The sequence below is a fragment of the Zonotrichia leucophrys genome, chromosome 1A (assembly GCF_028769735.1).
Source record: "Zonotrichia leucophrys gambelii isolate GWCS_2022_RI chromosome 1A, RI_Zleu_2.0, whole genome shotgun sequence".
NCBI classification, from domain to species: domain Eukaryota; kingdom Metazoa; phylum Chordata; class Aves; order Passeriformes; family Passerellidae; genus Zonotrichia; species Zonotrichia leucophrys.
In genome coordinates this window covers 60,366,102-60,392,827 of record NC_088170.1, presented here as the reverse complement: position 1 = coordinate 60,392,827, position 26,726 = coordinate 60,366,102, and the positions used below count along the sequence as shown (strand labels likewise).

Here is a 26,726-nt window from a genome sequence, read left to right as displayed (position 1 = left end):
TTGATCTAATACCTTTTGTAAGGCTTTTTTTTTTATTATTTAATACTTTGTGAAGGTTTTTAACATTGTACTGCATAAGATGGGAACAGTGTTTTCAATGAGTGTTTCAAACCATTTCCTTTTATGAAAAAGACATATCTGGAGTTTTAAACATTTGTAAGCTACAAGAGTTGAAATTTAGGGAAGTCACTGAAGCAAGTTATCAATCAGTTAATAACTAAGGAAAAGGAGTTAACTACTTGTGTAAAACAGATAGTCATGCATGACTTCTTGCTAACTAAGACCAAAACCAGGACAGTATCAAAACAAGCAATCCTCTCGAGACTTGGCCACCTTATCTAGACTAATGAAACCGTTATTTTTCTTCAGGCTTTTCTTCTAAAAAAATCTCTTGTATTATTAGGTTTTGTTGATGGGATGTTCTGAATGCTTCTTCCTAAAGATGCGACTGCATTTGACACATCAATACCAGGTCATTTGGTGTCTTATCCAATGTCCAGCAAGACATTTGGAAGTCCTTTTGATTAGTTCTTTTAATTTCAACCTAATCCCATGCTGTTTGTAAAGTATGGCAATGATCTCAATAGCTCCACTTGCATATATATATATGTATATGTGTATATATATATATATATATTTCTATCTATTTTTTCTTAGAAATTATCCCTTGTGTTTTGTGTTTTCACCCCTTGTGTGTAGAGAATTTCCATATCTATCAATATTATCTGCAGACCTGAATGAGAATGGGAGCATAGACACCACTTAGCCTCCATTCTTTATGCATCAGAAAAAGCTGCTAACATTATTTTTTGTTTATTTCAGGTTTCTTTTCTCCATGGAAAACTCCAAAGCCTGTAAGTTTCCTTTCAAAACTGTACACATTGAGTTCATAAGATGGCTATCATGCAAAGCAAATTTCTGTAGACTGTCACCTACCCATCCTGTTCCCAGCCCATGGGACACCTCTCAGCAGTGCCCCAGCTCCAAGTGACACAGCACCAGGGGTAGCCTCCCTGAAAAGCTCTGAGGGTCTGTCTGTTGGCTTGGAGCCTGCCAGAAGGGGAAGAAGGAAAACCCTCATGTTAAAATGGGTGGCAAGAACCAGAAATGTAATGGCTTAAAAATAAGAGGTCTGGAGAAAAATGCAGCAGAAATTAGTCCAGTCTAGTCTTCTACTTGGCAAATTCTTTGGAATTACCAACATGCACTTTTTCTGATTTACAAGTGGCTTGAGTTTAACATCCTCAAGAAGATTGTTACTCTTTCTTGCCTTAGGAGATCTAGAACTGCAATAGTCACACTTCAAATAAGAGCTTGGGCTAGATAACTGACTGAGGTGCCTTTTAATCAACTTTTCTATGTTTTTATGATTTTGACAGTAAAGACCAAGGTGTAAAGACTTCCCACTGTAAGACTCTAAGCAATGACTGTGTTTATTCTGCTGGCATCACATTATATATTTTTTTTGAATTTGTGACAGCTTTCACAGTATGAAAAGAATTTGTAGGCTACTATTTTTGGTTGTCTGGTTTGTTTTATTGTTGTAGGGGGTTGTTTGGTTTTTGGTTTTTTTTTTTGTTTGTTTGTTTTTAATTTGGCTCTTTAATTGAGATTTTACAGGCCTTAGAGTAATTCTTAATTCTCCACAAGGGTGTGTAGAGGAAATAGATCCTGAAGACTCCTAAGAGCAGTGAGAATAACAATAGCAATACCTTTTAAAGGACTTAGAGCCTTCTTACTGGGGAGCAGGCAGGGGAAGTACATTAAATCTGAAAAACTTTAAATACTCTCATATTGGAACATGGCATGCTTAAATTTTGCCAAAATAATTTTTGTATCCTGTCAAGTACAAATAGCAATTAATCAGCTCATGCAACTCTGTCAGACTGCTTCAGGTTGTGGTGGTTTTGCTATAAAAGGATAGAGTCTGTATACAATACATTGGAATAAGTATTGCATAAGTTGCTTTGTTCATCTGTGTAGCAGAACATTTTTGAAAATAAATTGGAATATTAAAGGCTGGCTTGCTCTCACCAGTTTAAGACTCCTGAATTGCTGGAATGTTCAACTTTTAATCTCAGATAAAAAGTGAGGAAATAGATAGCTTGCTGCTCTCTTGTTAAAGATCCACATTTGAAGACCTCCTCCTGTCCATACTTTGCCCTTTTATGTACACATCAAATATATAAATATCAGTGTATTTATTGTTGATGATTTTCTGCAATATCTCCTTATATAAACAGTATGGTAGTTCATGCTCAAGAAGCACTTGCCAATAATCAGGATCTAGAAAAACAACCTGAGCTGATGCAATTTTTCATGCAATGGTGTGAGGAAAACCAGGGCTTGCAGAACAATATAACACCATTGTGTGCTGTACCTGCAGGCAGACTGACTGCTCACAGCCACTCTATTTTGGGGTAATCTCAGCAAGAGATTTCACTAATGATTAACCGAGTTAAGGTAGTGTGAATTCCTCTATCTGGCACCACTTTTAACTAGAGAAATAGTCAGACATCAATTTCTCATGTCCAAGGCCTGAAGACTGAAACTGAGTGCCTGCAGCAGTGTGTGCAGACAGTCTGAAGCAGTAAGGCCAGCACAGCAGGTTTAGAAAGCCTCCCCAACACCTCAGCACAGCCTGTATCTGTGTAACAGCACAGGAAACAAGTAACCTGGGGTAAGATATTTCCAGTGATTCCTATGTATATCATACATATCTTATATAAGTATATCATGTATAATATTAGTGCAAAATGACCACGAGTAATGTCACCAAACCATTGCCCCAGTTTGGATTTGGTGCCCTTCACTCACTACTGTCCTTACTCACTTTCAAGAATGCCTTTTTTTCTGAAGTAGCATTATGATAACTTCCATTACTGAATGCTAGGTGACTGTTTAATTAGCTAATACAGGTTTGGGAGATATAATTCCCCTTCTGTTTATCTGCTTATTTAGCTGGTTGAACTTCACACTTGAAGATTTAGAGCTAACCAGCAAGCAAGAGTTAGACATATGGGACCCAGTAGGGTTTTGCCAATTGATCTCCAGTTTCCTGTCCTTTCTCCAGGGTAGTTTGCTCATCAAAGATAATTATATTTTCCTCTCTTTTTTTAAATCTTTCTTTAAGTATTTTAATTTTGTCAAGTTTCACATTTTGAAAGAGGTAAGTGATCTGCTTCCCCAGCACTTCCCAATAAATTAGAAATCTTTCACTTCTAGGCAGACATGGCCCTGCATGTCTTTCCTCTTCATGAGAAGTTTGGTTTCACTGGCTTGTGTTCTTTTAGATTCCTAAGGGAAGGTAAAGCCTATACATATTTTTTCTGGTAATTTCCTTTATCATAAACTGCCTGAATAGAGCTTAGTTCTTTTTCCCCTTTAGACATGGGAGTCATGATCAGGTGTGTTTCTAGAGACCTTTGCATTTACAATTACATAATGCAATTATATTTGTGTTTATAGCTACTGGATGTAATTTATTTAGGGCTCGGAAGTAGTGCAATCCTATCCATATGATTTACCACACAGGCTAATTTACCCAAAGGGCAATATTTGCAGAGGATAAATTTATCTTGGTGTAAGAGGTACCTGAAGGTACCCAAGGTAAATTCCTAAGCTATTTCAGTGGCAGCTCAGGTATTTCCATATGCCTCTGCATTGCACAGAATGTACATACTTATAGTTTTGAATGAACCAGCCCTACTTACTGCTGAAATTCTGACAGAAACACGCCTTGACTTATAATAATACTTTTTAAAATAGTTAGGTCCTTCACAACTGAAAATGGCCAATATCTATAATCTATGTGTTCTTAAGTATGAGCCTAAGAAGGTCAGATCACCAGGGATATGCAGCAGGATAGTTATTCAGCATATTCACCAGGAGGACACTAAAATATCTATAGTCCACACATACTTGGTGTGAAAAAAGCCTGGTGCAGTTAATCATCAGAACAGAGAGTAAAGCCTGCCTGCTGACCCAAACACCTTCTGAAACCAAGGAACTAAAGACAAATGATAGTCACAGAATTTGTAGAGCAAGCCCACTCTAAATCTGCAATCATCTTTGATAAAGGTTTGCTGATACAACAATAGAAGTCAGTGGAATTTAATTGCAGATGAGTTTGTTTCCAAGAGGCGTTTTTTGTGTAATTACCATTGTTGGGTTATGTGTGAGAACACACTGTTCTGGAGGCTTTACCACCCTTGTCCTCAGGAGGGGTTATAGGAATAGCTAAGTACTCATTTCCTGGGATAAACATTTGTGTTTTGTTTAATTTAGCCTCTTCAAAGAAATTTGCTAATGCAATTTGATTAGTAGCCAACTTCTTCAAGAAATAAAAAATCAGATCCTCAAGCCATCTTTAGCACAGCCTATCATGTCTTCAAGTTTGATGTACATGTAAGACTGCTAAAGACAGTCTTGTAAAAAGCGTGAACTGAGGTGTCTTTCATGCACAGACAATAGGCTGTTGTAGGCTTTCCTGTAAATGGCCTGGAAGAGTTGAAAGCCTTATCCTGTGCTGGCTTGTATAATGCCACTTTAGTGGGGTTTTTTGAACACTTAGATGCCTGAATATGTGCTGTAATAATTTTCTCTTCGGTTTTGATTTGTTTTGATTTTGATTTTGGTTTTTTAAATCTTGCATTGGAGGTGTAAATTCTGGTCCCAGTTACAGTTATCTCCTTCTCCCTGGGCAGTTTGTTATTTTCATGTATTCTCAGAAGATACAGCATTAAAGCCATTCACTTTCTACACAGTCTGTCCCTTCTTTGCTAAGCACTAGCTTCATGTATGTTATGTATTTTGATGAATCTGATAATTGTGTCTTTACAAACTGGCAGAGTCCACCTTTAGCAAATAATTTCCAGTAGCTCAGCACATTCTGTGAGAGGCACTCCACATGCTCCAGAGGTAATGCTGGGCCTAATCTTACCTGAGAAAGGTCACATCTCGCCATGAGCAACAAACTAAGAAGTAAATTTAACCAAGTCATTTTATAAACAGCACAACACACACCTTTCATTTCAAAAGGCAGAAAACAGATTTACTAATTTTGAAAACAGATCCTCAACAGAAATCACTGGTTTTGGTCTCATTGTGGAAGTGACAGTTTTTGCAAAACTTCATTTTTATTCTCTGTATATTTTTATTGCAGATGATGGAACGATGGGAGAATCAAGGCAGCCCTCAAACAAGTGTGTCCGCTCCAGCTATGCCACAGAATATTCCCTATCCACCCGCCCTTCACAGGAGTTCATTTCCTGATTCAACAGAGGCCTTTGATCCACGAAAACCTGACCCGTATGAGCTGTATGAGAAATCAAGAGCTATTTATGAAAGTAGGCGTAAGTGAAAGCTCTCTTGACCCTGCTGGCCATTTAGTATTTAAAATTTTGCCTTTGAATGTGTCACTATTGGCATGATTTTCTGTAATTATCTTTTGTAATTTAAAGGAACTACATTTCTTTCCAGTAAATAGAGTCCATTGTAAATGTTTCAAAAATTGTACACTTACATATTTTCTTTGATCTTACCTAAATTCTCATATGTCACTTTCATAGGTGTTTTTTCCTTATATTTTTGATCTCCCCATTTTGACTGTTAAGTCCTTGGTGAAGCACAGTAAATATCCCACCACATTTTACTGTGGTTATTTTTTTTCATAGTCAACCAATAGGAAGATGTGAATTTAAAAATGAAAAAAAGAGTGTTACCTATTTTCACTTCAAAGTGACATTTTTTTAAGAAATTTCAAATGTATTTTTTTATAAAAATGTCTTTGACAAGTTTTCACATTGTCCTTGGTAGTTAGAAAGCAGCCCATAGCATGAAGTACTATTTGAAGACCTATACAAAACAATACTGAGCCATTGAGATGCTCATTTTGATTTAATTTCTCATGTTTTTGGAAGTATTGTCCATGTTTTTGACAGCAAGAATAAAAGAGCTTAATCTTATTTACTTTTTTTGTAAAGAACATTTTGACTAAAAATATTGTTCTAAATTGTCTGCAACCTTTGCACTTAGTAAGATAAATTCTTAAATATAGTTAACTTTTTTACTGAAAGCTTCCTCACCACTGCCATTACTTGCACATGCCACTTTTCAATTCATTTAGTAAAATACTTGTGCCTATAGACCAAAATATGCTATAAATTACACACAAAATATTGGAGCTGATCAGACCAGCCCATTAATATTAGTTGGGCCCAGAGACCTGGAATATTCACATTTCTTTGGTATGCAAAGGGATAGTCTGAAGGAAATACATTATTGTCCCCAACAGTGGGCTCATACCGTTCTTACTTGCCTTGCCTAATACATTAGTTAGAGCATCAGCATCTCCTCTTTGGCTTTGGCATTCCCAGTCTCCACAAGAATGGATATGCTGGAGGAACCCCAGACTTCATTTCCAAGTAAACCTTTATCTAGTCTTGAAGCTGCATGTCATATTCCTCAGTTTTTGCCACTGTGGCCAGTGCCACCATCTTCTGCCCCACTGATCCTATTACTGGAACACTTTTCAATATAGATTGTCATCCTAAAAAATACAGATTTTTTTTTTTTGAGGGAGACAGTTGTTGATGTTTTATTTAACTCTGTGTACTTAAATAAATTGCTGGTTTTTTTGAGGAATACCAGTATTTTACCAGGGTATCTTACTCTCCCTAAATATGGATGTGAGTACTTAGACCCCTGTAAAAAATGTATTTAATCTTCAATTATAAACTGTTAGGCATAGTAACCAAACTTTCCAGTATATTTACAAACACCATGTATGTAGTCCATGATGACCGGCATTCCCAATGCAATGTACAAAAAAGAGACTCTAATTTTTGAAATTTTAAAACTCATTGAAGTATGGATCAGGATACTGTGTGGAGTAGACCAAATAGCTTTGAAAGAAGTAGGACTAGTTTTGATCAAAGATTGGAAATAATTTTCAGACATCTCTCCTCTTTCACTTTCTCTTGTGCATTAAGGGCTAGACTAGCATATAAAAAAAAAAAAAAATTGCTTGAACTGCCATGTTATTCTCCAAAGTTAGAAAATTGGATATATGATAAATTAAAAGAATCCATTCCATATTTAGAAATTACTTTATGTAGTTCAGCACCTCTACTGAAAAAAACTCTTGGCTTTGTATAGAGCTCTAGCAAACAGAAAACGCTTTGCAAATAATCATTTCCCATATCAGTAGATTTTAGAAGTGATGTAGTTTAACAGAAATCTTTTCACTCAACAATCAGAACCATCTCTGTAGTTGAAGTCATCAGGCCAAGAATGCCAATTTCCTACACAGAAACAAGTATCTCTGGGAGACAATTAAGAAAATATTATAAATACCATATGGATGTATGACATATGTATTTATATGGCATTTTTTTTCATCCTGATCCCCAATCTATGCTTGATCTATGTGTGCCCTTCATATAACTGTGGGAATACAGATCTGATGTCAACCACAAAGATTCACTTACCCCCCAGAAGATTATATACTCCATTACAAGATATATTATACCATGCAATATTCATGGGTGCTTTCATCAAGTTTTCTGAGCACTTCTTTGACTAACATGAACTCTTATGTTTTACTTATATGATCTACTCTGTTAAGGAGTATATGCTTTACAATAGAAGGAGCATCTAACATGTGGGTTGGAGTTATGCTAAAGCCTGTGTTTTAATGGTATCATTGCATTTCAGTTCTGTCCAAAAGGCAACTGGAAACTGTATGTGAGATGTTTTCATCACCAGCTGCCTAGAAAACCAAATAATTAAAAATAGTAAAGCTGCTAGGCCCAAACCAAGAAAGTGAGAGATGAAAAGCAAGACTGCAGTAACCTTATCCTAGATTTTGATCAGTCCCCCATCTTCCAGCTAATCTTGGAAACTTAAATTTCTTATCTTCTTTCTCCACTATCCCCTCAACATTTTCTTTAAGATTTGATTCCACCAGTTTCCAACCAGAACAACCAGATCTTGTCTGCATTCATTCATATCCCTTATTTATAAATAGCTACCTCCAAAGATCTCTATTCTCCCTGACATTTTTGTTTTATGAATGCCATAAGCACACATTTTAGAAAATTTAATTTGTCAAGCCTTAGCACCACATAGTTGTCCTGTTTCCTGAAGATGGAAACAACAGAAGGAAATCCAGTACTGAGTCAAGTAATTGTCATCTAATTTGAGTACATAGGAGGGAGAGTTTCAAGACAACACTCTTTCCTACCATATGGTGATGTCAGGTTGGTTATCTTTGGGAAGAACATACCCTAAAAGTGCACAGGAAAAGTTCAGCTACTTGGTTTTTTTAAGTACTTTTTATCTAAAGGCAAGTTTGTCTTATCTCCTAGCAAGACCTTCTTTTCATCTTCTAAAAATAGGGCAGAGAAGTGAACAATCATGACCTGGAAAACTCAAAAAGAAAGAGATAGTGCAAAATTTTTATTTCTCTCATTGTGAGACTGTTACTAAACAGTTCATTTTTGTACTTCTATAACTCTGAATTTACACAGAGCCTTTTATCATAGGGTTTCCCCACAGTCAGCAGTCACCAGGGCCTCATAAAATTCTCCTGCTTCCCAATCAGAGAGGGAGTGAAGTGAGTTATGAAAACCAGGGTCGTTCTGTGAGGAGCACAAGGAACATGACTCAAAGCAAGAACTAGACCAATGTGCTGCCTCTAACTCATGCCTACCTAATAATAGCAAGAACAGGGTTGCAAGCAGGAAGTCTCGATGAAAAAGTATGAGTTTTATTCTACAGAAATGTTTTTCCACCTAAAGAACATGAAGAACCTGCAAGACCCTGTGTGATGGGAAGATTTCAGTTTGTTATGGTTACATATGAATTGCAAAGCACTACCACTTCTGCATGGGAAATAGTTCCATACAGGCAGAGTGCAACTCTATTTTGGAAGTCATAGTACCTTTGAAAATTGTTTGCTATGAGTTGGCTGTTACCTGTCAGGTCTTCCCTCTTAGCTGTCACCAGCCTCTGCTGTCACCTATCCCTATGCACAAAGCTCCAAGTAGATAAAAAAGGAGCATGAGGGGTTTCCAAACACTGAGGAGGACTACCATGTCATCTAAAAAAACTGCTTAAAAGCAAAAGATGGGAAATTGGTTTATGCTTTCTTTCTTTACTTTGTCTCTCTGGTTTGGGTTTTGGTTTTTTTTTTTTGCTTTTATGTTTTGGGGTTTTTTTAAGTCTCTTTCCCCATTTCTTCTTGTTTCTTCTGCATGCTGAAGAATACCTACCTAACTTTCTGCTGTGACATAATTTTCTCATCTGGATACTTTTTCATTTTTTCTGTTCTTCTATTAATTCAAAGCAAAACCTTTATCTCCTTTCTCCTTACTAAAACTGTTAGATTGTAAGTGACAGTGTGACTCTCCCCATAACCAGTTTAGGTCCAGCAGGTAGAAAATGGAACATCAGATCAGGAATTTCCTATTAATGAAAAAATGATTACTTCATATACACCAGATTAAAACAGCTGTAACTGGAGCCCTTGAGTTATCATTAGGAGACCTCCTTCACCTGAATTTTAAACTTTAGATTTTATAAATTCTCCTTGTCATACCTTATGTTTTATATTGAGCTCTGTTTATTGTAGATTCACAGTTAGTAAAAAACTTCATTCAGACCCCCTGTAGGCATTAGTCAAGCAGGAGTCACAAAGCAGTTGGGAATCATAATTCCATAATATTTCTCTAGTTATAATAGAAATTTGAGGTTATATTCCTCTAAGGAAAGAGGTAAAATAAAATATTTTTTACATTGATTGGGTTACATTTGTCCTTCAGTTAGTGTGGTAGCCAAGGCTGGTGATGTGACACAGAAATGCCAGTAGGAAGAATGAGATAAGCCAGTGATAAGCTCTCATTAAAAGTGAAATCTGAACAATTACAGTTCCACCTTTAGCTGGAAGGACAAAAGTTACTTTCTTCAAAATCTCCCACATTATTTTCTCCTCTGACAACAGTATTTTGAATTTCTTAAGTCCCTTTCAAATCTACCAGCTGTTTTATGCAATGCATTATTTTTTTACTGCCAGAGGTTTTAAAAAATTGGAAAGCAACCAAAAAGCAAAGTTCACCAACACCTGTGAAATATGTAAATGGCAAATCTATTTGCATAATTTGCCTCCACATAATAAGGTATATTCTTTGGCAGACTTATAAATACCTTTCTGTAAGGGTCACAGACAAGCACTTCAATTCATATTCACAGGCTACATTTCCTCCAGAGCATCAGCACAGATATGCATTAAGGTAGGAAAGATTTGTCAGACAGCATTATACTGATCCATAATGTGTTAACTACAAAAACACCAGGCTTGCAGAAAAATACTAAGGCAATCAGGCTTTCCTAAATTTGATACTCATGGATATAAAAAAAAATTTAGGTCTAGCACTGAATGCATGACCACCTGAGGGGTTTTATGGCATAGTCTACAGCTAAGCAGAATTTTCCTGACAGTGCTTGTTGGCTGAAGAGCTACAGTTAAAATTAAAGATTGAAATTATTAAAAATTGAAGGAAATTTTTCACATAATTGGTACTACCACTTTTTTCAGATAATGTTTTCCTCACAAAAAAAAAAAAAAATTGCCTCTAATATTTTTTCCCTTTTTTGTTCATTTTTAGTCTAAAAAGAAATCAATTTTGGTTATGATGCTTTAACATACATGTATACACATCTGTGCACAGGTGCATATAAATGCAGAACTATGATAGCACTAAATATAGAGTATTCTAAAGTATTGTAGAAAGGGAGTTTTGTATGGGTGAAGGGTTTGGGACTGTAAGCTAGAAAATCAGGTTCTAGTTTCAAACCTTCCTTGCACTCATTTTACAATATCCTTCAATATTTCTATTCACCAGTTAGTGCCCTTTATGTCAGTAAGTCATGCCTGCCTTCACTTAGTAAATAAAAGTATTGGGAAATTGCTAAGTAAGGTCAATTATCATCAAACTGCTCCTTGATCTTGAGTATGAACAATTGAGGTATAGGAAGGGAATTTCTCAAAGCAATTTCCAAACAGTCCATGTTGGTGTTTTCCTTCCATCTAGTGCTACCCTAAGCAACAGCATGGAGATGGTCTAAGAACTGATATTATTAAATTAATATAACTCTTTTTAATAAGAGATGATATACAATAAAAGGAGAGGAAGTTCAGCAGACTAAAGTCAAATGGTTTTATATTGTTCATCACTGCAGAAAGAGTTACTCACAATGACAAAATGGATTTGTTGCTTATAAGAACTGACAGTGAAACCAAAAGCACTTTCAAATGGAATTATGAGTGTATAATCATCGCAGTGCCATGGATGTAAAATGATTTTGATTGCTGGCTTGCAAAGTAGGTCCCTAATGACCTCTGCTAATATGAAGTGTCAGTTTTACAGCTGATGTCAGTGTTAAAGATGCAGAATTTCTTTCTCTTTAGCAATTTACACTTTACTAAAAGGTATACAAATAGATTTTGATCTGCAAAGTGGCAGCATGTACTTAAGAGTCAAAGTAAAAATTTAAGAGAAGTGACCTGTGGGCATAGGGGAGTTGGTGCATGTTGGAGACAAGTGGGTGCTGCATTGCCTATGGGCTGTGGCAAACTGCTGCTGGCACAGCTTTGGAAGGGGCATTGCAGCGTAATCACACTCATTCTTCTCACTTGTGAAGCTCCTGTTCACCTGAAGCATGGCTAGCACTGAGATGCTGAAATGCAGATATTCCCTTGTGCTAGTTTTGTTCCATGTATTCAGCATTCAACAAAGACTGATCCAGAAAACAGCAGAATATGGAAAACAAATATTATCAAATATTGTCCCTACCTTTCATCAGCATAACTCTTCCTCCAGAGAATACCAGCAGCTCCACTGGTGTAAATAAAAATACCCTTGTGTCATGCTGTGGGTGAATTGTGCTCCTGTGGCTGTATCTTGGCAGCAAAGAATCCTGCTATTTTCACCATTGATTTCATATAAATCAGGATTATGTCCCAGGCCTTGTTTGTTGCTTGGCTGTTTTCACAAATATTTTACAGTTTTCAGTTTAAAATGAATGAGTGAAAGTGAAATAAATCTATTAATTTATTTTAGACTAAACAGAAAGGCAGGTATGCAAGATTTTTAGTGTTCTGTCCTCTAATAGCAAAATTAATCTTGGCTTTGCGTTCATCTGATATGCAAAGAATCATAGAATGATTGCCATAGAATGGTTTGGGTTGGAAGGGATCTACTTTCAACCCCCAAATCTTGATGTATGGCAAGACCACTCAAAATGCAGAGCTGTATCCCCATTCTTCAGAGCACAAGGAGTCATCACCATGGTGGAGATTTATTTTAATATAGTCATATACAAACAACAGTTCAGAAGATTTCTTAGTTTTACTTTCCAGATTCTTGTTTCTAGGACAGGTTAGCTGAACTAAAAAATTAATCAGTGAATTTAACAAATGTTTTATTATACTTTCAAGCTCTACTTTGTAAGTATTTCATTCCTATTTCACATGAAAGACTACAGCTGCCCATGGCAATGCAGCTGCAGATGTTTAACCAAAAAGGCATCTCAGGTAGAATACAGAAATTTTATGTCATAATTTTAAATCTTTCAGCACTTTGAGTGCCTCTTCGTGGTGGCAGTGTTGGGTAGACTTGTCTCTTTGTCCTGACCTCTCCAAAATTTCATTCTTCTACCTCATTTCCTATGAGGTAGAGGCAGGATATCTAACATATTAAAAAGAATCTATTAAAAGTTTAGAAAAATGTCAGAATTAATTTAATAATAAATAAATGGAAAGTTTCAAATTGCCTTGTGTAAACATATATACCTATATATATAAACCTAATTGACAGATTTTTATTAAACAAGGTTCACTAGAGTCTCTCAGTATTCTGGTAAAATTACCAGCTCAATTTATCCTTAGCGGATAGAAGGCACCAGGATGTGCACAAATGACATGCATTCTGCTCAGCTGAGGGCCAGGCACAGCAGTCCTTTCTTCTCTGTTGACAGTTGCTTTTTTGTAGGGTCTCTGAGAACAGAATTAGGTGAGTTCTGAAAAAAAATTCTTATCTCTGCATTTGACAGATTGAGACAGTGCTAACTCAGTCTCTTCCTCTATGTTAAAGGTTCATTGAAGTTTTCCATTATTTGCTAACAGTTTGCTTGTCATATGAGCACAGCTATTTAGAGGATATATTTTGTTTTCCAAAGTGTCAGTGACATTATCACAGTTATGTGTACTGCACAGAGACCCATACTGCTGACATCAGATTCTTCCTAATATGAACATTGTTTTGCTATGGTCACCAAAACCACAAATCTGCACCTGGGTTGATCGTTCTGGTGATCAGACATTTAAAAACTTTAGGGCTTGGTTCAGCATCTTCAGCATAGCACAGTGCCAATTTTCATGTGTGTTAATTCCGAAACTACAGTGAAAACACGTGCTAGGTGCTGAATGGTTGATTACAGGATGATAATTAGCACTGTGAGAATCTACATGAAGTTCTGCAAGGCAAAGGAACCAAAGCCAAAGCAGACTTCACGAGATTAACTTTGAAGGCACTTTTGCTTGACCACAAATTACAGTTCCTAAAAAAGGACACTGCTAACTTAACTAAAATATATACCTGTTGGTCTTAACAGAGCAAGTTGTTCCCTAATTGGTCACAGTTTGAGAATGGTGGTGATTCTTTCACTTTGCTGCTTGAGGCCAGTTTTGGGTGATATTAGAGTGACTGCAAGCAGAAATGGAAACAGAATGAACCAATCTTACAGCAGCTCCAAAAAGCAATTCTAGCTGAGTGACCAAAAGAGCTTGTGTACCTTCAAACCTAAAAACTTATTGAGACTATCAAGATGAAATTGCTTTCTCTACATTAAAATCATTTTGTCTCTTAAAAGAGTTCCATTAAAATCTTGAAAGGCTGTGAGTAAAAAAAATCATTTCTCCAAGTTTGCAGTGGAGCAGCATCAGTTTCAAAGGTTTTGGTTTTCAGGAGCTGTGCTGGTGCAATATTTTACATTTAGATAGCATGTCTCACTGGAAAGATCTCAAATCACTACAAAATCTGAAGTGCATGAAGGAATTGTCTCCTTTAACCATCAAAACAAAGACATGCAGCCACCTATAAAGTCGAAGAGCATAGCCCACATGACACAACTCAACACAGACAGTAAACACAAATGCAACAGGAACACCAAATCCAATGTCCCCATTCAGTGGACCCAGATTTGGACAGGTCAAGGCTGTTATCTAAACATCCTTACCAAAAATTTTTAAGACATCTCCCTTCTTGCTAGCTATCTTTTGAAAAACATCTTTGCCCTGCAACAACCATTTCAGTATTATCTCAGGTGAGCTCTGAATCACTCAGCTGCTGCCATTGCAGCCAATGCTGCCTTTAGGAAGGGCTGAAGGGCTAAAGCCACCAGAAGGCAGGTGGCTTGAGTCCAAACTCTTTCAAAGTTGTACACAGCTTCCCACAGAGGAAATGCTGTATTATGTCCCTCACCACACCCTTCTGTCTTAGGAAGATGGTCTATACTCATAGCTTGCACCACTGTCCTGCAAATGCTGTTGTGAAGGCCTCACCTCCTTTAGAGCATGAAACATGCATGGTACGATATGGTATGATATTCTGGCTTAGAGTCATATAAATGGGTTACCTGATTTGCCCTCTTGTTGTGCGTAGGTCAATAGAAATCACCTCTGGCTTGGAATGTTTTGCAAATCACTCTGGGTGCTGCCAAAATAATAAGACAGAAATTCTTGTTCAGAAAATTTCAAAATTAGGACAGGAAACATGACTGAATTCAGCTATTGACTCATCTAGCTTCCTCTAATGCAAGCAAAATAGTTTTATATGGAAACAAGACAGTTAATTGCTGCACTTCATATAGTGAAATACAAATACTTTGAAACTACCTGCATAAAAATACATTAAAGGGATTCACCTGCATTTCCCTTCATCTACAATCAGTTGTTCTTATTGGCAACATACATCCCTCTGGAAAAGTCTTCCTCATCTTGATGATAAAAGACACTTTGCAATGGAGTTGTATAAAAGCAGGAGTCAAGCCATCTGAGGTCAAATCATCCAAACACACCCATTAAAGTTCCCCTTTATTGCTGTACTTGAATAAGCACAAATATTGTCACTATTTTTTAACAGTTTTAACCAAACTAAAATTTTTATCTTCATCAGAACCTACATTGTGTTAAAGAGACATTACCACCTCAACGTCTTTTTCACTTTGCACAGAAATGGCCAGGGAGGTCTTAATCTAGCAGGAATATGTACATGTACCACATGGAAAGTAAAGAAGGAGGGGAGGAGAAATTAAAATTTCAAGAAAAAATAGAAAATGCATTTTAGTAATTCAAAACACAGCAGAGAAATTGATGCTGCATCTTTAAATAACTTGAGAAATGTATTTCACCTTTAATTCCCCATTTTCCTATTCAGAACAAGTGCTGCCCAGGACTGGTTTTCGAGCGGATTCCTCTGGCAAGTATTCTTCAGCCTTTGTTTTCTGTAAACTAGTTGTCCTCCATTTTATGTTTTAGCTATTCTTCTTTTTTTAATCATTTCTCAAGATGATGGACAGTCTTGACTGCCCAGTCACCATTTTATTGTGTATGATCTTTGTGGGGTTGTAAAATGCTTATGCCAAACTTTTTTATAATAGATTTGCATTTTGAGCAAGGAAAGATATTTCTTTTTCCTCAGCCAGTTTTTATGTTTTACTGTGTTTTATGTGTACTTTCATATTAGTGTTCACTCTTTAGCATAAAATTGCATCTCTATAGCTCATGCCCAAATCTAAGCCAAATATTTTTTTTGTATCTGAATTTACTTCTGTCTTAACTTTATCACCAGTTCCTTGCTTTCATACCTATATCTTGTGCTGTAAAAATATAAAAGAAAAAGCTTTCAAAATCAAGAGATTTTTGGGGTGTTTTAGTCAACACTGATCTTGTAAAATGGCAATGGACTTTTTTAAAAAACAGTAATATTTGATTTCCCAGTATTATCATGCTAAGTGAACAGTTAGAACATGCATCCCATACAAAAAAAAAAAAAAAGGGCTGTTTTGACAATCCTATCAAATTTTTTCTAGTCCTATGCAAGCTGGACAGAGATCCTAAATTAAATATAACATTGGACTGGTTTTGCATAAAACAGTAGGGTTCATACATTGAATTACTCTGTTAGCACACCAGTTCTTTTTTCTTTTCTTTGATGATTTTCATACTGAATTTTTTATTTGCCAGCTTTCCTCTCTATAAATATCAAGAAGGAATATGTATGCTTTTTTAAAAAGCTACTTATGTTGCAGAGCAGCAGATCCCTGACTGCTTCAAGCTTTTCACATCTTTCAAAAGCATCTGAAACTCAGATGAAGTTACTGTAGTTTTGTTTCAATCCCAATTCACAATTTATAGTTATTTGTATGAAACAAAAATCTTCACTATCTTCAGCAAAGGAGTCCAAATTAATTTTTCTTTTCAGTAGGTAGCTGAATACACCCAGAAAGACTGAAAAATTATTACAGCAAAGCACTTCATCTTTCCTTTAATTGCAATATAGAAGAGATTTAATAAAAATTTTATATCAACATTTACAGGATCATCCTGAACATTTACAGGTTCATCACTGTAAAATCACATAGCACTTGTTCAATTTGTCTCACACAGAAAATTAATTAAGCATTTTCAGGTGTATATTTTCTCAACATTTAAGAAACAACAACACTCGTGCATCTCAGTGTGTTGTCCACCCAGAGATTCAGAGGAATACAGTGCAGAAAGGAAGCTGGGAGCTGATAATCACATCCTCACCTGTGAGATCTCACTGTTATTCAGTAACAATCTATTCTGGTACCATTACATTTAAAGTAAATCCCCCATCATTCAGGAACCAGAAAGATTTTCCCAAAGCTCTTTACCCTCCTCACTGTGCAGGGATGATCAGATCACAGCTTGTCCAATACCATTCTCAAATTCATGGGGGAGCCAGCTGGTTTTACAGCCTAGCAAAGTGAATTGGTGTGATTTTTTTTCTTCCAGGCCAAATGAACTGTTAAGAAAGTTTTCCTTCACACAAAAAGAAGAAACAAAGTGGTATAACAATAAAGAAAAAAGAGATTTAAGTTACTAGCAGGCAAAGTTAAAGTTGTTTTTCTAATATAAATGTGTAGAGAGGCAAGGAAGGACAGGGAGCATTGTCATTCTGGCAGAGGGTACCCATATTACATGAGCAAAAATATTGAATTTATGGTGAAACTCTCAGTAAGACTGGTAGGAGACAGGACATTGAGGTACATTAAGCTGACTGGAAGGATAAACAAACTGGAAAAGACAGTGTTAATTCAGGATTGGCTTGTCTGCAAACCGATTCATACTTCTTACCTGGCATGAACCACAAGGTGCTAATCTAGGTAAGCAAGAGAAAACAAAAGGACACATTTTCCACAATGACGTTATATTAACCAACAGTTTGTAGTATACTGCAAGGCTCAGGAGTGTCATTTTCTGTAAGTACAGATAATTTTCTCTGTATGATCAACTGAAAATCTGCTCCAGTAAGAAAACACAAAATTTAGCCTATCTAAAAATCCTTTGTGAGGAACAAAAAAGTACCAGAATCCTGGAGAAGCAAGCACTAGAGGAATATCAGATGAAATTGAATCATTTAAATGGGAGAGAATACTTAATCAATGTATATTCAGGAATATTGAAACTGCTGCCACACAATCATAGGGGCTTTTAGAAAATCTATCAAACATGAGCTCCTGTGAAAAAGTACAAAGTAGTGAACAATTTACCTGTCTTTCAAACACAAGAGAAAGGATCTCAGCAGCAGCAAGGCTTTAAAACCTGTTTTTGATCAAAGACTAAAACTGCCGATGTGGAGATAAACCAAGAGCTGTGCAAAGGGAGTTTAGCAAAAGTTGGTTGGTCTAACCAACCAACTAACCTGGCACTAACCTGGCAACTGATTTTTTTACACCAAACAAGTGATATGTGCTTAATTAATCTATATTTTCCATTTTAAAAAATGACAGTTATAATTATAACAATTCCATGTTAGCCTGGAAAAGACAGTGCTTAGCATGAAATGTAAAGATGAATGGGTAGAAAGCAGCTAAGCAATTCTACTAGAAGAATCTGGACTGAAAGATTAATGTTATTGGAGAGCCTTTCAATAAGTCTTCTGTCTTATTTCATGAATCTCTTAGGCACATAAACCAAGGGTAGAAGTCAGGTCCACTTTCAGAGATGTAGGTTCAGGAATGTATGGTGTAGCTGTCTCCAGAGCAGTGGAAAGGTGATCAGTCATATCATACCCAACATGAAAGCTGAAACAGCACAGAGGTTTGTGTACCAGTCAGTCACTGGAGATACTGTGACATTATGATATTCCTGCAAGGTGGGTGACCTAGTGACAAAGGCCACAAACCAGCTCAGTTGCCAGTGTCTTCTTTGCCTGTGTCTGTGTCGGTAAGGTCTGTGTGCTGTTTGTTTGCAGAGGTTTGCAATAACAGGAAGCTAGACTTGATGACCCAGGGATCCTGTCCAGTTTTGCCTCCTTAGTGGGACTGAAAAGAACATTTATTTTTTTTTTAAACGGTTTTCAGTGACTCTTGGCAGACAATGGACTCCACAGAATTCCAAGTCTTTGGGAAGGAACATTGTAGCCCAGTCATTCGATCCAAAGGCTTCCAAACTGTGTTAGAAAAGTATGCCCCTATACAGTATTTTTAACCTAAACTTTTTCATGGTCGAGCTGGCTTATCTATTCCACTCTAAATGGGGTAGAAAAACAGCATCTTTTAAAAAATAAATAATGCCCCTTATTTTAGAGTCTGTTGCCAGCACTGGTTTGGCTCAGCTTTGTCAGTGTATCTGAGTGATGTTTTCATCTCAGTTTGCCAGAGCAAGTATTCTTCACAACCTGACATTCTTATATTTTCTTATTGTATTCCCAGCTGTGCATATTCATTCAATTGTACACAATAAAGGCAGTGCTCAGGTTGTGACAGACTGCTGGAACAGTGCCTTTGAGTGTTAAACCTGGGTTTCAAATGCTGATCACACTGTGTCTATCTACAAAAACATCTCCCTAGTGCTAAGCCCCATCCTGGTAGGCACAACAAACCTGATAAAGTACTGCTTTCTTCTGAAATTCCTCTGCCTCTCACAACTTTTAAATTATTTGCATTAAGCTAACATACTGTACACACCCAGAATTCATTTGCTCCTTAGTGTTGAGACACATCAAATAAATGGGAAAAGTCAGTATAATCAGCTGCTTGGTTCTGTTTGGGTTTGTCTTATCAATATATGGGAAGGAAGTTGGTAGGGAAAGGTAATACATTTATTTTACCAATTGAAATATTTGTGATTCAGTCTCACTTTCACCAATACAGATTGTTGAAACAATGCACTATGCTGCTGTTTACAGGGGATTTTGTTGCACAGTCATAGTATAGAGCCAGTGCATGTCTTTCTGTATCTGTCTTTGCAATAATACCTGACTGAAACTAACCAGGCTTTAATCCCAGACTACACATGGCACATGCCAAATTCCACAGTTTATGAGGTGCCCACGGATGGCTCTGAGGGGAGATCTGTGAGAGCTGCTGAAGTATTTCAGCCATCTGTAATCCCTCCCATTCTGAGGGACCAAGGCACCACTGGAGACACTTATGAGCAGTTTGCTGAAATAAACTTTGCCATCCCTTTTTTATGTTGGGGTCAGCAACAAGCTGACACTGACCAAAAGCTTTTGTGTTCACAATGTATAGACCAGAGTGCAATCCATAGCAAATGCCATTCCTGTTAATCACTGCTTTAGGTGGTGAGCCTAAAGCATCTCTGAGAATGCAGACAGCAATAGTCACAACAGACAACAGGTAACTTCTTAGTCCTCCAAATATTTACAGTTTCTATTACTATTATTATTATTATTATTATTATTATTATTATTATTATTATTATTATTTATCCCAGAACACTGTGTTCTTTCAAGTGAAGCTAAAGACACTTTTATAAGAAACTGACTTTAAAAAGACTCTATATTCCTCAACTGATATATTACAGGACATCATATATGTATGTAAAGACAGGTTAGGCAGGCATATGGAAATGCAACCTTATTGATTCACAAAGCTGTTGAGACTTTAATTGAGTAGCATTAAGGAGTTCAAGTTAATGATGTTAGCTTTCAATTTAAACTCTGAGGCTGAGAGGTTTATAATGATAATTTTCATCAAAACTCCTTATTGAGGGTACTACCTGGAAGTGGAATACTTTAAAGCTTCATTACATAAAAAGACATATATATGTGTCTGTGTTTGGAACTTAGATGGCCTGTAATGGTTTTCATATTTTGTGAGTTGGACTGATATATCTCTGTCTCCCATTTCAGTTTATTCTTTGTAGGATTTGATGAACTGCAGGGAAAAGACAAATTAAAGATCAGAAGTGGATGAACAGCAGTCAATTATACAGTCAGTTTTAGGAAGAAGACATATTTTTAACCTCTACTTTGGACAGACTTTTCCATACCAATCTTCTGTGAATGTATTCTAGTTTGCTTTAGTGTATTCTACTGAACATAACCACCTAGAGAGAGAGAGACACCTACATTTTCAATTCTCCTCCTTGTCTGTGGCCCATTTGTTTCCACCAGCTCCAGCCAGGATGCCATTAGTCATGTGCAGTGAACACAAGGTGGGAGGGATTGGTGCAAATTCTCAAGATAAGACCAAAATGTTTTGCTCAATGGGATTTCTCTTTAAATCAGGTCCCGATTACAAGGAGCTGGATGTTCACCTTCGGAGAATGGAGTCTGGGTTTGGCTTCAGGATCCTGGGAGGAGATGAGCCTGGGCAGCCTGTGAGTTATTTCTTCCTGATTTCCCTTTTCCTTCCACATTCTATAATCTGTGTAAAGGTCAGAAAAATATTACTACATAACTGAACCCAAATGAACACCATATTAAGGCTACAAGTAAAATTACTTTTATTCATCCATAAAAAAGCCCAGGACTCTCAGGTTTTTCACATCTGAGAATTAAGATAGAATAAGAAGGCACTAAGGTGGAAACAGAGCATCACTCATCCCATTACTGCAGAGTGTGACCTGGCATCTCTTAATCTGGACTTTTCAAAATCAAGTATAAGCAGAAGGTTCCAAAAATCCAATTATGTAAGACTATCCATAACCATGTTCAGAGTAGACAACTTGTATGCAAAATGTATGCATGTGGTTAAATTACATGGTCAACAAAGCAGTTTATTTCCAGAAACAGAAGACCTTACCACAGAGTGATAGTCAGTGTTCCAGGTTAAATGACAGCCTCATGTGAGGCAACAGGCATAAAAATGATAGCTTTATACCATTAGGAGGGAGGCACCCCTGTAACCAAATAACAGATAACAAAATGAATATAGATGGTTTGCTAATAAAATATAAAATAAATCTTACGCACAATATTTAAAAGAAACAGTGTAGAAGCCCAGAAAATAAGGGTCAAATGTGTAAATTTACACATTTACAAATGTGTAAATGTTTTTATAAGTTACTGATCTATCTAAATACTATAATTTTGAGAGCAGGCAGAATTACTGGTCTTTGAGAAAAAACTCAATGTTGTATCTATAATCTGACAGCTAGGACTAATCTCAAGTCAATAATGATAGTGCTTTACTATCACAATTTTAAGCAGTTTGCATCTTGGGTTACTACATTTCTGAGATAATGTATAATTAATTATTAGATTTGTATATTCCCTAGTCTATTTATATATTCCATATTCCAGTAATACAGAATAATACATTTTTCATTCAAGAATTAAGGTTAACCAGCACATGCCTTTGAAAAACAAAGAAGCTCTTATATTTTAAAATTGTCAACATCTGTCAAAGTACTGATAAGTCTTCACAGTTTACTGATGTCTCCCATAATAAGAAAAGAATGCATTGTATTCTAAAAATTATGCTTCAAGTTTGTTTGGAACTCAGTCTAGTTTAGAATAAGTGTTTTCAATGGTTTTTCAAATGTAAAGTGTAGCTGCTCAGAAGGACTCCAAGACAGCACTGCTTCATCCTCTGCACTTGCAGTGTGGCTGAAGCCCCTCTGATGTGTAACTTCCTTCTGTGGAGCATGGCCCAGTGCACATAGAATGAGGCCACTGAGCCATCATCTGCACATTCTCCAAATGAGCATTTTTCATGTCCCTTCTGGACAGGCCAGCCAGTATAAATTCTCAAAGCACACATACTGGGTCAGGCCAAAAAGGAACTCTCTGAGGTGTTAGTGGAAATGTTCCATTTTATCTTCTCAGATTGTTAGGAAATGGCACTAGAAAGGCACTACCTTTAAAACCAGGCTGGCTGGAGCTTTGAGCAACATGGTGTAGTGGAAGATGTCCCCATCCATGGCATGGCAGGGAGATTGGAGTTAGAGGAGTTTTTATGTCCTTTCCAACCCAAACCATTCTGTGTTCTAGGACGATTTGGAAATCTCCTTCTACCTGCTCCAGAAAGTAATGTTTAATGGCATTTCCTATCTCCCAGGAATGACCAAGTGACTCTGGTTACAGGGCTGCTCAATATTTTGTGATATTTGGTGACAGCAATATTTGGTGTCTCCTTTAGTGCTTTTTTCATTACAAATGGATAATTAGGCAGTCGCTTGTTGGAGGTTTATGACAATCTCATGGGGAAAAGTGCAGCTCAAATGCCTTATCTAAAAGATGATTTTTTATATAAAACTGAATTATTTCAACCCAAAGGACTAAGAGAAAACTTGTGTAGCATATCTGATATTCTGGTAGCTCATATCCATAATACATACCAGAGTTGTGAGAGACTTGAGTCTCTCAGGCTGCTCAGCAGTCCAGTGGAAAAGAAATTTTGAAGCAAGCTTTTTGTCCTGCAGCTACATGCATTATGCACTGAAGTATTACAGAGGATCAGCTCTTTCTAGTGTCTCTTCAGCAAAGGACTGACCTGACTTTACTGTCTGAAGTCAAAGAGCCGTAGCTGGATATCAAGGGCAGAGATAAGCACCTTGCTATTTTTGGAGAGCAGGACCAAAAACGCTGCCCTTTGTGAACCACCCTGCAACACATTTCCCTGTCCTGTTGAACAATTGCTCTCAGCCTGCCCTTAGCCTCAAGGTTGCTGTCTCTGTTCCATGGTTTGCACACACAAAAGCATTTTTCCCCAAGACTTATCAATCCAATGGGCTTTACGTGGCTTTGCAAACATTTCTCAAAGTCTCCAGGAGTTAAGAAGAGCCTAACTTGAAGCTGAGGATTGTGCAAGGAAAAAAGAACTTTCTTAGAATTAAGTGTGGCAGTGCTGAGGTTTTCAATTCTCACTCCCTCGTGGTTGTCCATCTTGTTTTCACTGCTCAAATTTAACACCAACAAACACAACTCATGTACTCTTTTTAGTGTCCCTCTATTTCATATTCACAATACAAGACTTCTTAACTCTGTTCTCTCTCCTCCACTGCTTCCCTGCCCCCCATGGACAGCCCACCTGCAGCCTCCCATTCCTTTCACTCCAGAAAAGCAGAAGCAGTTTTTGCCTGTTCTCCAAACCCCTGCCTTTCCCATGAAACAAGAACTGAGAAGCTTTGAAATTTTTATTTCAGCTCTCCTGCTGTGCCGTCAGGTAACACGGAACAAAAGGAAGCTTTTGTCTTTGTGGTTTGATATCTAAAAAGAAATATGGATTCTTCAGCATAAGGCAATAACTTTTTCAAAGAAGCAGAATCCAAATAACATTATTTTAGAAGGATAATACTGACACTATAGAGGGACTGTAGCTTAGTTTCCTTCTAGTTATATCAGATACCTGGCATCTTAGAAGGAGAAAATGCTGCTGTACTACTCCCCTTTCCATATTTGTGAGCGTAAAAATACTTTTGAAAGGAAATACTTAAATTTATTGAGAAATTTCAAATATCAAGACTGTGAGTTGTGCTCTCAAGTCTTATATTGCACTACAACAGCTATTTATCACATGTCCCACTAACTTGAGGATTTAGAGATAATCTCTGTTACGGTGAATCATAATATTACTGAAAGATTGCAAAAACACATAAATTGGAACTTTACTGAAGTTGCAAATTGCTGTCCCAAAGGGGAGATGTATTTTGCATATATTTGTGCAGATCAAACTCAGAATCCCAGGAACATACACATAATATTTCTAAGAGTTTTACCTTTTCAACATGGACAAACTGGGATTTTTCTCAAAACTGTCCTCAAGATATATGTTGTATTCTTTTTATTGTCAATGCCAAGATATATTCTAAGTATCTTTCTACATTTCTAAGACATAGAGCAAAATGTTAGGATAAGGCCATGCCATAGAGCAAAATGTTAGGATAAGACCATGCCTTGGGAAGTCCTATTTTAACAGTGATTAGACAGTGTTCAGGTGATTAGCTTGGATTTAGACAACCCTGAAACTTCAAATTAGGTAAATCACCCTTTATGTGTATATACTTAAATTTTGCTATGTGCCTGTGAAGCTATTGTGTTCTATTCAGAAAAACTAATACAAATTCAGATAATTGCCAAGAATCACAAAGAAAGTCAATGTCAAAGTAGATTAACCTGTATAAATTAATAGACACGGGCTTTAATTTCAGATAAGGCTCTGCCACAATCATCCTAATCCCAGAATTTGTCCTGTTTAATCTCAAACAATAGGAGAAACTTTTCTTTTTTCTCTGCAACACACTCTTTATTACTACATGCCATCATCCTTCTCATTATGCATTCAAAGCCATCTCATGCCAGTATGAAACTGCATTTCAGAGGTAATATAATCCTGATATATATTTTTCCAATTTGTGCTTTACATGTAGAATTGATAACTATTATGGCAGCTTCTCAGCCATGAAACAAAAGCAGATACTTCATAAGAAAAAAATTCAGACACAGAAAATGAAAAAGTTAGGGAAATTAAGTTATTCTTGCTATTAAATATCCCAAATAATAGATATAGGAGCCATCATCTTGACAAACACACCTAGCTGAAGTGTTTAAAGTATGACTCTGTGCTTATGTTAGGAATCCAACACTGAGGTGAGTAACACAATCGCATTACATGGTGGACATGTGAAATATCATCAATAATTACTTAGTCAGATCTAGAAAAAGTTTTTCTAGTTTGCTTTGTGTACCAATGACCTACCATGCTATGCTCTGCATTTTTTTTTACAAAGGTTAAAGATGCTCAAATTGTTTAATATTTTGTCAGAAAATTATGAAAAAACTGCAAATGTTCAACAAAGGAGGAAGCCAATCCCTACAATCTCCCAAGCTGTAGAGGGTTATCATCCATCTCTTCTCAAAATAACTAGGAAGAAATTCTTACTTATGTGAGATGCCTAATTCTCAAATGTTTTGAGAATACTTTGTGGATATCTAGCTAAAAGTAGCCTTGGAGAGCTTTTCTTCTGTCTGGTAAAGGAGCATAAATTCATATTTCATGGTTGAATTTTGCACAAAGTACTTTCCAAATCTTTGAGGTCTACTTTTTCACCATTTGAAGAACAGGATGGAGAACCTGAAACAGCCTCTCTAGCCACTCAGCCTGTCACTGCTTAACAGGATCCCAGGAACACCAGAAAGCAGGAAAAAGCTGCATCATGTTCTCTCTTTGCTAAGTTTTGAAAGCAAAAGTAAGCCAAAGGGAGGTGAAAAACTGGGGAAAATTCTCCAGGCTCCACAGGGGATGTCATTTAAACACTATGCTGAGATACTTGCAACTCTGCAGCTAAGACCAAAAAAACCACAGGTCCACCTGTGTGATGTGTGATTACCACTTCTAGCCTTTGCAATTCATCATGAAAAGCAATACTTCAGAGCTTTTATCTTTTATTATTAAAAGCAGATTGTCACATGGCATGTCATATCCATCATTTTATGCTCACTCTCAGACTGAAAAAGAGAACAGAAAATTTGAAACACGCTCTGTGAATGCTTTAATATTCTTTCAAAGAGAGCAGGTTTGGTTTGAATCAATCTCAGCTGTTCTACCAGTTATTCCACAGGGAAAATATATACATCTTCTTCTAGGAAATTATGTGAAATTATCTGCATATAAGGTGGAGAAAGTCATTGCAAGGTTTTGGACAGATTTTTTACTAGTTTATATGACCCATACAAACTACATTTCAAAGTCAATTTGGGAAAACAACATCTGCCCAGAAAAAGCTGACATTTTTTCCTCTTTTTTCCATTTTAATCAAGCACTGCCTGAGCAATCATTCATTAAGAGTAGTAACATTTAATATAGTAGTTCTTTTCCCCTAAAGAGTCCCAAAACCAGCTCTGTGTAGTGGGGTCACTTCAACTGCTGACCTCAGCTATATGACTCCAGGTGCTTAAATCACACAGCAGTGAAGAACCTTTGATAAGAAATACACAGACTTTATAATTTTAAATAAAAAGACCCTTATATGGAATTAATCTTTTTAAGTCTTTGTTATAATGTAGTCCATAGAAACTCAACACTCCTTAGAGGCAGATTATCTTGATTTGAACATATCAAGCAGGACTCAGATTAGGATTCCCTGGTGTATCTCTCCTGTGCAGGTCGGAAACTGTGGTTTTGGGGTCCCCTGGATGGAGGAGGAATTGATGAATTTGACTCTATGT

General features: G+C 36.7%; 1 protein-coding gene across 17 annotated transcripts in view; it reads left to right on the top strand.

Annotated features, from left to right (window-relative positions):
* Positions 1-26,726, top strand: part of MAGI2 (membrane associated guanylate kinase, WW and PDZ domain containing 2) — a 719,010-nt gene that overhangs the window by 624,753 nt on the left and 67,531 nt on the right. For 12 of the 17 annotated variants that reach the window (XM_064702938.1, XM_064702933.1, XM_064702932.1 and 9 more), the window contains 4 exons: positions 823-854; positions 5,165-5,354; positions 15,498-15,539; positions 20,844-20,935. In XM_064702938.1, the coding sequence (XP_064559008.1) occupies positions 823-854; positions 5,165-5,354; positions 15,498-15,539; positions 20,844-20,935 (356 nt within the window). The remainder of the gene's footprint in view (positions 1-822; positions 855-5,164; positions 5,355-15,497; positions 15,540-20,843; positions 20,936-26,726) is intronic. The other 5 variants (XM_064702935.1, XM_064702930.1, XM_064702943.1 and 2 more) reach the window with 3 other exon arrangements.